The 18296-nt window shown below is 40.6% G+C and overlaps 1 protein-coding gene across 1 annotated transcript in view; it reads right to left on the bottom strand.

The window, feature by feature from the left end:
• NPTN (neuroplastin) overlaps positions 1-15603 on the bottom strand; it is a 37467-nt gene extending 21864 nt beyond the window's left edge. Inside the window, exons 1-2 of the mRNA XM_063142875.1 lie at positions 15418-15603; positions 6817-7164 (exon numbers count right to left, since the gene is read on the bottom strand). Coding sequence (XP_062998945.1) covers positions 6817-7164; positions 15418-15514 — 445 coding nt within the window. The 5' untranslated portion in view covers positions 15515-15603. The remainder of the gene's footprint in view (positions 1-6816; positions 7165-15417) is intronic.
• Positions 15604-18296: the final 2693 nt, after the last annotated feature.

Below are 18296 nucleotides of genomic sequence, written 5' to 3'. Positions count from 1 at the left end.
CCAAACTGAGTTGGCAAAGAAAATTATGCCATTCAACGCTTTGGTTTGTGTAGCACTTATGCAAGACAATCCAAAAGGGGCCAATAACCTACTTTAACCAAAGACGTGGACGTGGAGGATTTTATTTAAGTGATATGGTAGGCTGAGATGAAAGTGATGGGGGGGGGGTGTTTGGAGATGACAGGGTTTGGTCAAGCAACACAAGGATAGGGAACAGATCAATTGTTCAAGTTTCCTAGTATTTATAGGTGAGTAGGTAGAACTCCCCCTACCAGAAGCTGGCTGGTAGGGAGACGTCCCCCACCCCCGACATCTCAACACCACAGCCCTCCTCTTCAAAAGGATAGAAAGTTTGCATCAGCCCAGTTCTCATTCCTGAGCCTAAGAATCACTTTGGATCCCTCAACCGCTACTCCTTTAAGGGTGCAATCCTATGCATTTTTAGACAGAAAAAACTCCTATAGCTCCCAGTATTCCCCAGCCAGCTCTCCTGGTTGGAGGATGCTGAGAGTTGTAGGATTCTTTTTTTCCTGTCTAAACATGCATAGGATTCTACCCTAACTATATTTTTAAAATTCCGTGTTCCTTCATATTTCACTTTCTAGTGTGGGTTTTCGTGTGACACAGATAACCAGAATTGATGCATGCATACTAATGCATCCAACATTCAACATGAAAATACCTCTGAGGATATGTGAATAATTTTCTGTGGTAACTTATCATTCTCACCTTCCAGCTAAAGACCCAGAAATGTACCACACACATTGTCATGCAGAACGCAGGAGGTGATAGCTGTATAATAATCTAAATTACTATAGAAAAACGGCCTGGTCATAGCTGGATGGTTGTGGTGGAAAAAGGAGGCTGTGGTAGATATAAGCAACAAACTGAGAGCCTCCCAGAACCCCCGCCCCCCCCCAAAAAAACCAGCTAGCTAATGGACAAATTTATGTAAGAATTTCAATAACGAGCACTCCTGTCAGCTACAGAGCATTTTTAATTTGAGACATTTCTATTGCCAATCTAGACGTGATAGTTATATAATACGTAGATCCTTTTTGTTTGATTCATGTTCCCTTAGAGACCTAAATAAAAATGTACATCTCTAGAGGACAAATTACATAAGACAAGGGACATCCATAATCAGGTATCCTAATGTCTCTATTATATGAAGAAAAAAAGCAGCTGAGGTGTGCAAAGGCAGCATTGGGGTGTGTGTGTGGGTTTCACCTTCTTCACAGTCTAAATCCCCCACCTCTCTACAGGCCTTATTGGGGAAAACATACAGATGCAAAAGAGGCGGTATGGAGCCTGCGCTCATCATGGCTGCCTGAAGGTTGCAGACTGTATGAAGTACAGTGGAAGTATACTGAGGGAACACTCTGTGTGCACAGCACAACAAAGCCCTTGAAGAGCAGGAAGGAGGAACCTTATGCAAACTGAATTTTGTTGTCTCAATTTTTAGTTTTTTATAATAGCTCTGTTGTGCTTTACACTTTTAACCATTCTTGTTTTTTAAAAAAGGAGCATGACATATGAAGTGCTAATAGAGAGCAAAGAATATCCTGAAAGATTCCATAAAACTCATTCTGGGGTATGCGTGTTTTAAACCACTTTTAATATGATCTGAAGCCATATCTCAAAAATTGAAATGCCCATCTGTAAAAGTACTCTCAAAGCAAGGTATTAATTGAAGGGGAAAGAAAGTATTTTGATAGTTGTTTGCATTTTATGCCTTCATGAATAAAAGCTTGTCATTTTTGACACTGTATAGTGAGAATGTTTGCTGCTTTAATGTCCATTATCTCTCTGGTTTAGGGTTTCCTCCCTTTTCCTGCCCAACTGGCTTTGCTTTTGTTTTTTCGTTTTTTGTATATACACTTCCATAAGAACAGACCTAGTGAATCTCAGCATGGCAAGTTTTTTTAAAATGTTTTTGTCCTTTCTACACATCCTGCTCAGCATGAAAACCCATAATCCCTGCAATGAAATGTGCCACAGGATTAAGCTTTACATGCACAACAAAAATATTTGAACTTTTTTCTTTCTTTAGGTCTACTGCTGATAGTTTCTTTCAACCCCAGTGTCACATTTGATGCAACACACCAAGCCATGCTATTCTATATAACAGTAAAAAGTAGCATATAAGATTTTCAGAGATTGATCATAATTTACTTCTGGTGAAGACTGTTTTATTCCATGGGGAAAAGCAGAAACATGCAGTTTTATAGAGGCCCCTGAATTACAATATACATAATATCATTGGAAAAAGAGAAAACAGTGGCAGGATTACATGCGGGTTACTGCAATAAAAAACAGGACAGATTTAGACATCCCTTGCATCCCGAGAGTACCCTGGAATGAGAAATGTACAGTCCAACATTGTACAGTTGTGTTCTAGATTGAGAAAACAGCATAGTATAGCAAAATCCAAGAATGGTCATCAGTGGTTCTTCATGCAGTCCATAAAGGGCCCATTTAGACTTTTCAAATTGGGCACACTGGATAAATATGTTTTTCCTATTGCAACCTCACTACCAGGATATCTCATAGTCAAGGAGGACCAGAGTAGAATAGCAACTAGATTTGCCTCCAGATGTTTTTAAGGTGCCATTACCTTAGCATCAAAGAGTTACACACTGATATTCCCCAAGAACGGAGGCTGATCGAGCCACTCTTATATACTGCGCTGGTGCAGTAAGAAAAAAAGTTAGAATCAGCAGGTATCCTAAACCATGGCACTTGGTAAGCCAGTTATTCTATGTGCAAAGTGAGACACTATCAATATTTACCAAGGACACAACCAAGTCCCTAGCAACTAGAGAAGGTGTAAGTGTATGCATTATTTTCCTAGTGCTTGTTAGTAGGAAAATGAGAACCAAGGTAGAAAGGACAAGGTATGGGAAAGATGTACGAGACCTTGGGAGATGTCAAATGGACTAGTCATGAGTTAGACAGTACAATTCCAAAAGATAAAGCCACTGCAGGATTTACAAGAGTCTCTTTGTCTTGAGATTGTATCGTTCTGTGAATTTTGAAGGCTCAAATTACCATATTTAGTATGAAACCTGCATTCGTAACCCTGATTTCAGAACATGCATTCAGTCCTGTGTTTTTGACCACCGTAATATTCCTGTGTTTTAGGTTTGTTCCCATGTTTGCATGTCAACATCACATACATATGTTTTCCGTTTCCGAGTGGGCAATTCTCTGGTCCAACACAGCATGTTTCCTAACATCACTTTCCAATTGCAGAAGCAATATCATGTGAAAACAAAATAGTTTTTTACATGGTTCCACATTAGCTACCAGCTGTATATAGTTAGGTCTTCTTTTAATCATTCTATAAAAGCCTAAGCTAACAGTTATACAAAGTATCACAGTACATATTTCCCTGACTCTAATATTATACTTTATGCTTTCTGACATATCTATCTATCTATCTATCTATCTATCTATCTATCTATCTATCTATCTCTGATTTCCAAGCCTGCATTTGGCAGAAGCCCAGTTAATCAAGGTAATTTACAAAAAGGAGACTGAGTAATGATGAAAAACAGGCTGCCTGTCTGAGGTTATTACTCTTTTCTTGGTGCCTTAAATGGCTAGCATCCACTTAAGTCAACTCAATTACAGAGAATTAACACCTTACTCACCACAGGCATGCTGGGATAAGGGGTTGAAGCTTTGGCTTTATTAGCCCAAGTTAGCTGCCAAAGGGAAATCACTCATTTGGTGCCTATCTGTAACCAGTTGTGACCCACAGCAAGTTGGGGCAGCTGATTCCATTATATGGACTCGAAAGAAAGGGAAGGATGGTGAGCACTGTGTGTGCAAAACTTATCTTGGTCCTCACCTCATTACTGTACATTCATCAACACATAAATTTCACACATGCATAACCCCAACCTATCTTTTCACACATCTGTCTTTGACACACTTATGCAGTGCTCCTCTTTGTCACACCCACAAATACTAACTACTACATTCTCAAGACACAGATTTTTTTCATAAGTATCTATACAACAGATATGTATACACAAATCCAGATGCTTCAGTAATCACTCAACTGATTCTCTTCCCAGACAAATAGCAATCTCGAACAGAAATAATATAGTTCTGTAATTTTATATAGATTTTTGTGGGACTATTATTTTTCTATGCCCTTTCTATTTTTATGTTAAGACAGGAAACTTGGAACTACACTTTTACTATGACTGCTGACATTATGGAACAGTGTTTACAAACAGGTCAGGTTAAAGTAAATTAAGAAAATGCAAAGACTCAAATTAACATGCAGAAGAAACAAGTTATTAACAAGAAGAACCACTTCTTCACATATGAGCCTGTCTGCAATTTGAGGTCAAATAGAAAATCTATCTTGCAGGTCCCACATACTTGTCAGAAATACAGGAAGACCTCCTTTATATCAGCACCCAGGCTGGAAACATCCTGCCTGGGCAATTTGTTTTCCCATCTTATTGTCTTTTCACTGATCTTTACCTGCCCACCTCCAAATCATTTTGTTTAGGCAGGAGCTTAAATTGGCTAGCTGATTATTTTAGTGTGAATTGTTTTGATCATTTGAAACAGTTTCATTCATTCAGATTAAATTAAAAACCAAATTAAATTGTGAACTGTTTTGGGAACTATATAGCAGGAAAGTGGCATATAAACTTCTTATAAATAAAACTTTTCAACAGGGGGATGGAATCTATGGGAGCTCTTCTAATGTGAAAAGGTTCCAATTAGAAACCCACTGATTTAGAACATCTTGGTTATTCACCAGACCAAATCCCATTCTTTTATTCTCTTTGCTCTCCTGTAGAACTTGTAGTAGAGAAAATCTTTAAATGCTTGTGAAGAGCGGATAGGGAGTTATTACGTAATCCTTGGGAACTACAGGAATTGCCCATTTTTCAGGTTCAAACATGAAACCAGAATGGCCTTGCTTCTAACTGCAGCTTTGTGAAACATTCATGCCTGAAACCATGTTTACCAGGGTGGCCCTCTAGATGTTGCTTATTTATTACATTTCTATGCTGGCCAATAGCTGAAGCTCTACAACCCGTTTCAGCCCTCACCATTGGCTATGCTGGCTATGGTTGATGGGAGCTGCAGTCCACCAGCATCTGGAGAGCGACACATTCTCCATCCCTGATGTACATAATGCATTTCAACAGTTCTCTGTAAATCCCAACTCACCCTCAGACTTACAGGCTGGCTACTTGGTCAAGTTGTCATCACACACCCAGTTCACCATCTGTAAAATGCTCACTCCCAAAGGGAGAAGGAGACATTCATTGAAGGGCATCAGCAAATATTACCACTGTTAATTCAGAACAAGTGGTGGCCTTCAGATCCAATCTCTCACAAGTGAGATCAAGATGGGCAGGAAGATACCCATGTTAAAACCTTTTCACTACTTGGGGATTTGCTTTTCTTCAACTTAACCCACACCTGCATTTTACTACATTGACAGCTCTGTATTCATGACAAATTCATCTTTATTTTAGCAGACAGCCGCAACTTAATTCTCCCAAGTTTAAAGTTCTCACTTCTCTTACGATTTTCACTAGAAAACCTTACACTATGTATTTTGGCTTTATTTAATTATAGGGAGTTTGTAATTGGCAAGAACCAGAGGCAGTTAAGTATTTTTTTATGCTTATACTCATCAATATGCCTGACCTGGTACTTTGTTCACCTACCTATGCTCTACCAGCTGCTGCCAGGAAGCAGGCTCTTAACTGGTGACCAAAATGCCAGTTTATGGGCAGCACAGTTTATCAAGACTTAATTTCTAAAACATATTGTGTGTGGGGGGGGGATGCAGGTATAGAAGCATAAAGTGACCCAACTTTATGTTCTTGTGGATAGTCCCTCAATACATAATCTGATTATGTCACCTAAACTGAAAACCAAAATAGAAGCCCAATATTGCAATGCAATGTGTTTATATTAGAGTTCTATTGTCAATTAATTTACAGTGGATTACAATTCAGTCACCTACTATCTGTACAATGGAAAACTCCTGTCACATTTGTGAGAATGCAGTAAGGATTTGTATAGCATGTTGTATAATTGTTTTAATAAATGAATGACAAGCTACAATTCAGGTTTCTATACAGGAATGCTCAACTAAAAGTTACATCAATGGAATGAGAAAGTAGGGAAACTTAACTACCACTTCTGGGTTTCATTTTTATAGAACAGCTGCATCAGTAAGGTGCTACTATAATCAGAGAATCAACTCTTGAGAAATTTGAGTATTTATGCTATTTCAAAAAGTAGCTATCTGTGACTATAAAGGGAAAATTCAGGCTTTCACACATAACAAAATCCAAATAGCAAGGATTTATACAGAAGCCTATGTACTCCAAACCATGTGAATAAGGAAGGCATTCCACAAGATTCCAACAAAAGAAAAAAATGGTTAGAAATGGTTAGATCAGGGAATAACACAAAATAGAAAAGGCACTCATGGAGAAACCAGCATTAGGACAGCAGGAGGCCTACTATAAAAAAGTAAAAGGGAGGGAACAAACAATCCAATACTGGGCTTGTATTGACAGAGGAACTAGAATTCAGTTCCATAGGTTCTCCTCAGTCCTTTGATCCTAGGAAGGAGGAGACACAGTAAGAAGGGGGCAAAAACATTTAAACACCATAACCAGAGGAACCATGTTGGGTTCAAAACTAAAAAACATAACAAAGACAATGGGAGGGTGATACTAAGGGTCACATGAGAGGAGTAAGGGTCACTGGACTGCCTCTAGATACTACAGTACTACTACTGTAGGGTACTGAACTCACTCTGAAGGACGCTTATGGTAGCCTGGGCTCGTATCCACGTTATGGCAGGATTTTGCCTCAAGTCATTCCTTCTAGGATCGTTGCTTGCCCTGCACTCGTAAGTCCCAGAGTCTTCCAAGGTAAGGCGAGTAATTCTCAGCACGCTCACGCCATTCACCCCGTAGGCAGTGTTAATGGTGACACGGCGCTTACGAGCACCATCCCATAGCTGTTTGAAAGATTCAGCCCGGTTGACTTCAGCATACCACCACTGGATCTCTGGAGTGGGGTTCCCAACCACGTCACAGTACAGCTCAAAGGCGTCCCCCGTGAGTTTAGTTTCTGACATGGGCGACTTGACAAACCCAGCTAGAGGGAGGGGCAGCAGAAATGCAGTGACAGACCAGCAGGGGAAAAAAAAACATATCTTATAAAGAAAGCAAATGAATTGCAGAAAGAAAGAAAGAAAGAAAGAAAGAAAGAAAGAAAGAAAGAGAGACATGCCCATCTATAACAGCAGCTATTGCATGACTTTAAGAGAACAGACTTTATGGCTTGCAGATAGCTTTAGTTTTGATAGCAACTTTGCAAAAAGCTGAGTTCTTGAGAGACAAATTTTACATAGCCTGTGATAGTAAGTTAGCTTGAAGAGACTGCATCTGGAAAATACACACATTTTCTTTTGCATTTTTGAAAGGTCTAAATAATGATTCCAGAGGGAGCGGGCACAAAAGTTGGGTGCAAATTATGCTTCAATAGGAATTCCTTGTTAAAAACAAAGACATTTCCCTTATTCTCTCTTTCAATTTTAAATATTGGTATTAGGAAAACCCATCTGTCATAAGCAGCGCTCTGCTATGACTCTCGTTTGACCTCTTCTTTATTCTGAGCTCACCGTGATGTAGGGAATTCAGAAATAATAATAAAGTGACCTAAATTTCCTGCAGCAACCAACAGCCGCACCTTCTAAGATGCAACCCTTCCAGTACAAAGATTATAAACTTACACTTGTTAAACAGCAATTGTTCCACAGAGACTGTCTAAACATTAGACAAGTTGTCATTTTGCAATTTCTTGACACTCTCTACATGGATATATTAGAACTTTGTTTCAGTATTTTTTTTTGTAATTGGTCAGTACTCAGTATATTCAATTTAAAGAATCCTTCAGAGCAGAGACATGGTGAAAATGGAATCAATTTAAAATCATCCTCTATGCATTGACTTAAATAGAAGATAGCAGGCCACACACACGAAGAGACTTGTGAGAGTTCAATATAAATTATCTTTCCCATACACTGGGAACCAGCAGTTACCATCCATTTCAACCAGTAACAACTGCACTCAGTATCGAGTGGGGTGATCTTTATTACCCTCTCATAAGCAATGTGTGAAGCATACATTTTTTTTAAAAAAAATCCTAAAGTACAGCATAATACATCATATAAACTAAAGTAACAAGATTGATAATTTATTCAAATAGTGACCCATAAATCAGACTGCAAATCAGCTCAAGAGAACAAAGAGGTGATATGTTTGACCATAAGCAGCCATTCAACAGTGGAGTGCAGTATGGCCCCATATGACCACCATAACCTGCTCCCAAACCCAACTGTCACAGATGCTGCTACACATCCATACTAGCCACTTCTGGCTTTGGCAACTAGTGTTCTCTGGGCCATTTGCCAACTCCCTACTATACAATAAGGTTCTTTTTAAAGGCAGCAAAACAGCGATAATTCTACAAGTCACAGGAAAATTTTTAGAGCCATACAAACTAAAGAACGTGTGTGAAAAAGATAGCATAGTGTGTCTGGATAAGACACACACACACACACTCAATTGTCTACTCATCCATGAACCTCACTGGCTAGCCTTGGGCAAATCACTATTGTCCTGTCTAACCTATTTCAACAAGTTGTTGAGTTAGAAGATAGGGAGTACACAGGCACATGTTGGACCGACCTCTAGTTTTGCAACATTTTAGCTTCCCTACAAGCAGGACATGTTTCCGATCTCCTCTCTCTCTCTTGACCTGTTTGCCCCCAACAATGAGCCCTGAAACTTAAGAATTGCTTGGCTGCAGAACAATAGTTGTTTAAAAAAAAATTAGATATCCACAATATCCCAGTTCTCACATAACAGCAACTGTTTTTTTTAAAAGACAAACAAACACCCTTAAGTTATTGGAAATGTACCAGCATGCTTTGACTTTGCTGTTATGTGTGAACCAGGCCATGGTTTGAGAGCAGATGACTCCTGCAACTAGCTTTATCCCCCCCACCCACATTCTTCTCTAACATTGAACTGGAGCCATTACAATCAGTTTCGATATCCCTGCTATTTAGCACCAGGATACCAAGCATGTGAATTGGCTCCTTCAGCTTATTTCCCCAAGCTTAACAATAATGACATATATTAGGAAATCTACCCCTCCTTGCTAAAAAGCATTCCTCAATTTTTGAGAGGTAGAAGAGAAAGAAATCATGCCTTGGAGAAAGCCAGGAACAGGAAAAAAATGTGTAGGCCCCAACCCCTCAGCAAACACCCAACGTGGCCCTTTGTGCCAAAAGGTTTGTACATCCAATATGGGACGATGGTCATTATTTCATTGGAGCAACAGGCCCCCGGGCTTTGTATGCCTTAAGAAAAGAGTTGTATGATTTTATTTTCTTCTGATGAAAAGGAACCCTGTAATATATTTTAGTTACTTGTCAAATATGTGCATTTTTAAACATTGTACACATCCAAGAAAGAACAGTGGTTGAGCTTCTAGCTACTACTATGCTTAAAATATTTTACAAGATCGAATACTTATGCTAGGATTTGCCAAATTTAGTAAGACTTCCAAGTAATTTATTTAGGACTGTGACATTTCTTTATATTTATGCTCAAAAAGTGGCACAAAAAGCTCTCCAACAAGGACACAAATGCCAACTTTAAGACATATACTGTGGCTCAGTTCATAATTTCTACCCAACAAGTCATGAACCGGGCTATATTATGTCATAATAAATTAATAATGTGACCTAGCGCATCATCTTACTGAGAGCTTCTAGATAACATTAATGCTGAAGAAACATAATACATGCCTGTGCAGTATACTATCATGCTGAGCCATTCCCAGTCAGTTCTGAAAAAGCTGCTAAAATATACATAACCTTAACAAAAATGCAAATAGATTCTTTCTTCTACACTATGCATCCCTCACTAGGCAGCAGGGAGCTGAACCATTACGAAAAGTGGGTTCTGTTCCAGCTGAATTCATCAGTATTTTCCATCTCTTATGTTCCAGCTCAGATGCTAACCTTTTAATATGGTTTAGTCATCACTTCAACAACTTCAAAAATGCAACAGGCATGACTGAAGTATAACTAATATTCACTCCACTCTTTTTTAGGAATTTTTAAAATTCACTTGTCCCAATTTATAAAGACACATTAACCATCTTTCAGAACTCTGCCAGGCATATTTGATCAGTTAGGGGACAGAACGAATGTCAGGCTCCAAAATGTCCATCTATGCAGACATATATAGTAGAAGCAGCTAATAATTCTAGCCTATATAGACTTGTATCCTAAAATAAATTAACTTAAGGAAGTTCATGGAAGGAAAGCTTCCTGTTCACCCACCCCTCACCCCCGGCAAAATACCTTTTCAGAGGACTGGAAATAGGAAGCAGCTTGAGTGCAGCCCCACAACTCGCCACCTTTACATCTGAACAGGGCATAGAAAACTTTCTATTTTTGTTATTGAAATAATTTAATTCTGGTGTGGCATGAATGATTCTTTAAAAACACACACCTGAACACCAGCAAGAACATTAAGCATTTTTTAAAAAGTCATATCAGTGGAAGAAACATACTGAGAGGTCAAATTAAGCATCCTAGTCAGCGCTGAGATGGAGCTAAAGGAAATCACAGCACGTGGCAGGAAGCAATACTGGCAATTTGGCAGCAAACATATCTTCGTATTGAATGTGGAAAAAAAACTGCTAAGCTGAAGCATCATTTTATACCAGACAACAACCTTCTGATGATTAGTGCTATACAGTGTACACTTACACAACAAACTGAAACCAAATCACGAAGGATTTTAAAGAGAGTGAAAAAGCATGCAAAAGACTGTTGGAGCCCATAAATACCGGCTTCTACAAGTCAGATCACTGGTGGGTGGTGGGGGCACAAAAGCTCTACGTAGGAACACACCCACCCCTCTTTGCAGCACATAGCATTTAGGTTCCTGCTAAGCTAATATTTATTAGTTTAAATAATAGTGCAAGTTAGAGAAGTCTACATTTCATTTTATTTAAAACCAAGTGACCATTATTGAGCTTCTTTCTGCTTGGTTCTTGAATAAATACATTAAATTGTAAACTGAAGTTGATTTTAGTTCTTCTGCGTAAAGGTTGGCCTCAGTCATGTGCCAGGCTCCTTGGCATATATGCTAACCTGCTTTTTAAGGAAGCTCTGTGACAGAGGCCTATCCTTCTCCATAAAGGAGAAGTCTGGCTTCCCATGCGTCCCTTTTAAGAGCTATTAAATAATAAATATTACTAATCACATGGTGGCAGCAGCTATATCTCTGAAATTTAGACAGTGTCTTGGAGCTTGTCCCATCACGCAGAGTTGAAGGTGCAGACTGTTTTAACGCAGAGAATCCTGGAGACTTCAGTTCTATGCCTTCTTAGATGTTTATCTAAAAGTCCTATTTCCTTATCATCCAATCCTTGCTCTTTTCCAGTCCTCCCAATTTCTGAGACCAAGTAATTCCCTTCCTTAATTTGTGCTGTTAACTAAAATGTATTTATAGACCAGTTGTACTCTGAGTCTTCTCCCCCTTTTTTTTAAAAAAAGTTCTTACTCTTCATCGTTTGTCATGCTCACTTTATGTACATATGTTGCCTTCCTTGGCATTGTGCCTGCCTTTCTATACACCACAATGGTTCATTTGAGACATCGCACCTAACCAATGTTTAGAGCCCAAGGTTTGATTTCTTTATTGTTTAGAACAGTCCTACCCTACTTCTCAGAGAGACTCAAAGCAGCTTAAATAATAATAGTCCAAGTTACACTTCAGCTTCCCAACATGTGGAGAAAGATCAATAACCATAGTTATTGTTTGTCAAGCCAAGCATCATGGTGCTAACCTATGTAATAGTAGCATTATATTAAGGCAAAATGTGTGTTTAACAAAGATTCCAGCCTAAATGTTTTTTGAAGACTGACCAGTCTTCAATCAAACTCCACAACAGCTGCATAGCATGCTTTTAAAAAAAACCAAAAAAAAAACTTTTAATAGCAATCTTAACCTGTAAAACAGCAAAAAGCATGAAATCTGTATTTCCTTCTAACACTAAGAATTCAAGATTTGCGTTTTATGTTTTATTAGCTCAAGTTAATAATGGCATTTCTATGCTAATAAACTAAGCTAAAGCCACCTGGCTACAGGGATAGGGTGCCTTCAATCTGATCCCACCATGATGTAATATAGCACCTCTCTTAAAGGCATCTGCTCACTATAACAGAGCTAATGTTTGCACAAGTCCAGTCTATTTCATCCTAACAAATTCAAATGCCATCACTTTATACAAAGCCTAGACACATGAATCATTTAACTCAAATATGAAAAGACTGCTCACTTCATTTTACCTAAATAAAAGAGACAGTATGAACGATGAAACCCTCAAACATCACCTAACAGTAAAAATGTCCCAATCTTTCGTTTAACACCATGTCTGTCAGAAGTAGAATATATTCAAATTGCACAACTGAGTTATATAAGGAAAAAAATTCCCACTGAATTTCTGGGTCATTTCCAAAACTGAGCCTTCAATCTTACGATTCTCTCTCACCTTAAATGGTTGTAGAACGTTGCATTAACCTAGTTCAGATTTGACACAGTATACTGTTTTCATAGTTCCAGACGTTTCTTTTCAGGCACTGCAGATCTTTTCCACTCATACTTAGTTTTTTTGCCAAGCTGCTTCAACGTCTCACATATGATGCACTATGATAAGGTAAAACCAACTGCCAAGACCACAGGCGAAATGCCAAAACTGAATTGCTGTGCACAGCAAGGAAATCCCTTACAAACGAAGGCCCTTTCTACACCTAAGGGTTATCCCAGGAAAAGGGAGGGATCATTCCTGCAAGCTCCCAGGATACCCTGTGTGTCATTTGGATGCATAGGAACGATCCCGGGATGATCCCGGGGGAAAAGGCAGGTGTAGAAATGGCCATAGTGTTGTCTGACTTCAAGAATTCAGGAAACTACATAAAGTCATTCCGTAAGATTAGGAATGATTGTCCATTAAAATATATAGTTCATGCTGGAGAAAAAGTCAGTAAACCTGCATTTCTGCCATGGTGTTCAAATATGATATTGCCCATAACGTACACACCACTTTGACAGAGAAGATCTTGGATCACAACTTAAATACATTTCCATTAATTTCTGGGCCTTCTCCAGGTATACTGGATTTGTTTTTATTTAGCCCAGTTTACTGGCTCTACTAATAACTGTCATGCACTTAGTTGCTAACTCATGGCAAGTTTCTCACTGCGCTCTAAGAAGAAGAAGAAAAAAATACCCAGACTTTCCTCTTGGACCCACTGGAGAACTCTCTTTGGTTGCTAAGGAACAAAAAAAATCTACTGCATTATAAATCATTTTAAGAATACCAGTAGATGCAGTTGACAGCCAGATGTTTCATCTTACCAAGGAATTTAGGGGTATGTTTTAGGGTGCAACGCTATGTTTGGCTAGCTAAGGAATGCTAGTAGTTGTAGGACTTTTTCCTGCCTTAGGCCTTAGCTAGACCTAAGGTTTATCCCGGGATCGTCCCTGCCTGCTCCCGGGATATCCTGTGTGTCATTTACATGAACAGGGATGACCCTGGGACAATCCAGAATAAACCTTAGGTCTAGCTAAGGCCTAAATATGCATAGGATTGCACCATTATTTTTTTTAAGAAGGGTGTCTAATAAATTTAATAAATAATAATAACCTCACACACTGTTCAGAGTAGCACACCCTGGGAGGCTTCTTAATAAGAAAGAACCTTAGACGTAGCTAAATCTTGCAGCAGCAAGCTGCTTTTTATAACACAGATCCAAAGATCTTCAATGCCTTGTCTTCCCAGTTTCACACTTAAGTTACTCTAACACATTATGAAAGAAAAGCTCAGAAGGAGGGGAAACAAAAGATTGTATGGGAGGTATGAAGTGTTCACTCATTAACATGCGATGACACACTCTCTACCAAAGACCTATCAAAAGACATGGGCACGGATTTCTGCAAAAGAAAAGAAAAGAAGGGGGGCACCCTCCACCACATCCTCACCTTACTGATCATCTAGGCTCAACAAACTAGGAAACAGCAAGGGAGTTGCCTTTTTGCCTTTCTTTTCCAATTGGCAGCTGGGGCAACTCATAATTATTTATTTTGGTGTTCTTGATTCTTGGTTCTCTCCTTCAACTCTCCCTCACATCCCTACTGGCCACACACAACACTGGCAATCCATCCTCTCCCTGCTGCTCCACACCAACTATGCTCACTCGTTTTATCACATTTTTATTCTCTTCTGAGTGCTCCAAGGAACTCAGGGCAGGGCATATGGTCCTGCTTTCCTTTCCTTTTTTTTTTTTTTTTACCCTAACAAGTACACTGTAGGGTAGATCAGTACCATCTCCATACTGCAGATGCAAAACCTCTACTGGCCCAAGGTCACACAGCAAGCTTGGGGGCAAAGAAGGGATTTGAACCTGGGTCTGCATAGTTTCAGCCCAACATCCTAGTCGCTGTGCTGTACTGATTCTTGACATGCATGCAGTGCTTTGAGTATGCTTCAGATACATCACCTCATGATCCCTACAAACAATTCTGCAAGGTAGATCATCATGCTAATAACTTAGGCATTTCATTTAAGGCATTTGTACATCAGCCTTATCCTGGAACAGTCTGCAGTGTAATTTAAAACACACCCTCAACAATAACCTCCTAATGATACTAATATTGATAGCTACCACGGTGATGCTAATTAATAATACATAACAGAGTGACTGGCCCAAAATCAGCCAGTGAGCTTCCGGGCTGAGCCTGCATTTGAACCCAGCTCCCCTAGGCCAGCACTCTATCCACTACCCCATGCTGCCTGTCATATTCCTCCCTCCTCTTCCCCATTTCCCACCCGGCTCCAGATTCCTCCCACTCCCTTCACCTTTTATAAGCTCCCATCGTGCAGGAGAAGGAGGAAAGAGGACCATCATTGCAAGACGTGAATGAGAGCCACTGGCCCAAGGTCATTCCCCTGCAAGCCCCCCACCCCACCCAGCGCTTGAACCCAACTCCTCTAGGCTAGCACTCTACCCACTACACCCCACTGCCCCTCACTCATTCTCACACCTGCTTTCCCCAGCCCCAAACCCACCCAGCCCGGTGCCCCCGCCCCCCCCGCGGGGCAAAGCCCTGCAGCCCCCAGCCCCCGCTGTCCGCCAATCAGCGCCTCAGGCTCGCGGCTCGCCCCCCTCCCCATCTTCCTCTTCCTCCCCACCCCCGCCCCCGCCGCCCCTCAGAGGCCTCCCCAGTTCCCCTCAGGCCCACGGCGGCCGCTCTCGCTCACCGTTCTGCGCGTCGGCCGGCGTCGGAAAAAGGCTCCCCGCCGCGGCCAGGAGGAGGGAGAGAACCGCGGGAAGCGGCCCGGAGCCCCGCAGCAGCATCCTGGTCCGCGAGCCGCCTGAGGAGAAGGAGGAAGAAGAACGGGAGGACGACGACAGCGGAGGCGGCGGGTGACGGGGGCTATGAGGCGGGCGGGCGGGCGGGCGAGGGAAGGACGGGCGAGAGGGAAGAGAAGCGACGCCGCTGCCGCCGTCGAGCGAGGCTCCCCCTCACGTCTGCTGCTCCTCCGCCCTTCCTGTCGCCTTCGCCTTTTCCCCCCTCAGCGGCGCGGCGGAGCAGCTCCTTCTACCGCAGCGCCGGAGTCTCGCGAGAGCTGGGCGCCCACGTCTCGCGGGAAGGAGAAGGGAAGGAAAGGGGCGGGGAGAGGAGGAAGAGGAGGGAGGTGGATGCGGGCAAAGGCGCCGAAGCTCCGCCCCCGCCGCAGGGTCACGTGACGCGGCGAGGGGAACCGGTTCTTAGGAGCGACCCTGCCGGGCCGGGGGAGCTGTTGGGCAGGCTTTCTCTTGCTCTCCCTGCCGGCCTCTCCTTCTGTTACATAATCACACACACACACAAAAACACACAAGCTGCAGGAGCCCTGCCCTCTTTTGAATCTGGTCACTCTAGTATAGTTCCTGCAGCTTTAACTGTGGTGATGGAAAGGGAATTTCACCAGGTTCTCCATATATACATGGAGATACAGGAGCCCTGTCCTCCTTTTCAGATGGTCACTCTATATATGCATATATTTGCAGCAGTAGCTATATTATGATATATATATACCCATACACGCAATATATATCATAATATAGCTACTGCAAATCCCGTGTCAGGATATTATTACTTTATTATTATTATTATTTATTACATTTATATACTGCCCCACAGCCGAAGCTCTCTGGGTGGTTTATTATTATTATTCTCTTACTTGAGTGCCCAAGGTATGCGGAGCTGAGGGAACATTATCTTGAGCCTTTAATTCCCAGGTTTAACTTCATGTCATCTAAAGGTGTAGTTCAAACACTTTTGGTTGGTACAGACTATTATACATCATTTAGGACTGCCAAGTTTGTACACCGGGCGATGGAGGTCTGGAAACTATTGATTGACTCAAACAATTAAACTCTAATAACCAATATTATATGTTGGTTAACATTGTAATTATAACCTGGATGATTGTTATCCTATTAACTCTCTTTTTTGTAGCACTTTTGCTGGCTAGTGGCAAACTCATGGCAGGTATGTTATTGTCTCATCTGTTTGCGAATGGCCCATGCGGCTAATATGCAATAAAGTTTAAAGTTAAAGTTTATTATTATTATTGTTATTATTACTATTACTATTATTATTATTATTACATTTATTTGTATCCCGCCTTTTGCCCAATACTGAGCCTCAAGGCGGCCTTACAAAATTTAAAACGTACACATTTTAAACCTAGGAAAAGAAATGTACAAATAATAATAATAATAATAATAATAATAATAATAATAATAATAATACATTAAAACATAAACGTTTAAAATACACGACAATTTTACAAGTCCTTAACATAGATGGAGGACCAGATTATTCTCCAAAGGCCTGCTGGAACAAACAGGTTTTTGCCTGCTTTCAAAAGCCTATCAAGGCCAGTCTAGCTTCCCTGGGAAGAGAGTTCCAAAGCAATGGAGCAGCCACTGAGAAGGCCCTCTCCCATGTTCCCACCAAGCAGAAGTTAAAAACAGTGAACATTAAAATCAAATATACAAAATTTAAAACCATAAAAAGCATAAAAACAGACAATATCCATTTAAAACATTATTATTATTATTATTATTATTATTATTATTATTATTATATCATTATTATTATTATTACATTTATATACCGCCCCATAACTGAAGCTCTCTGGGTGGTTTACTTACGTCAAAAACAGTGAACATTAAAAACAGATATACAAAATTTAAAACCATAAAAAGCATAAAATACCAACAAAAAATAGATATTTATGGCACTGAGTTGGGGTTGCCGCTTCTTTCTTTCTGACACACTCATCTGCTTTAAGATCAACATGGCAGGCAGGTAGACTAGGGTCTTCTCCATGTGGGCAGTAGCTGGACTTGTTGAATCTGACCAGTCCAGATAGGGTAAGAATTTCTTCATAAATGAAATGGATAAAAAGAAGAAAGAAAGAAATATGATCTTCTTGGTGGCATCAAGTTACCTGAGATAGATCATGAGGGGAAGTGCATACTCAAGACCTATACCCAACGCCCTTTACTGGATGGCAGGATAGAAACTAATTTCTCAGAGGAGGGGGGTTTAGTTCACAAAAAATGAATTGTGTCTAGCAGATGTATTTTTGACACTGTCCGAATTGAACAGTAGGTGGTGCACATGTGCCACCTGCATTCATACCAGAAGGATGGGACTGGATTTGAGAGGAAAAAACGTGAGCAAAAGTGGTAAAAACAGTAGGAATGGGTTCTTCTGGAAGATGTGACCAGGCTGTGTGCATGGACTCTTTCCACTGGGGAAGAAAAATGGCCTTGGGTGCCATTTTTCTTGATAGGATGATGAGGGTCAAATCAAATAAACCAATAAATAAACAAATATAGTGTACATAGCTGAGTTGAGCTGGAATCTGGAAATCCTATGCTGAGTCGGAGGACCATTTACACTCCAAAGCTACCTTGGCCTAGGGCTGTTCCCAGATTTGCCCTTTTCTCTGGAATTGCTGGGACCATCCTTTGTTCGCTCACCTTTTACAGGAAATTTACACGACACCATTGCAAAAACATTACATTCCAGCATTTTTGGTATTGTCCCCCCTATGTTTTTCCAGCATTGAATGTGCATACG

Source organism: Elgaria multicarinata, chromosome 16, assembly GCF_023053635.1.
Source record: "Elgaria multicarinata webbii isolate HBS135686 ecotype San Diego chromosome 16, rElgMul1.1.pri, whole genome shotgun sequence".
Classification (NCBI taxonomy): domain Eukaryota; kingdom Metazoa; phylum Chordata; class Lepidosauria; order Squamata; family Anguidae; genus Elgaria; species Elgaria multicarinata.
Note: the sequence above shows the minus strand (reverse complement) of the source record. Positions and strands in the feature narration are given on the sequence as shown.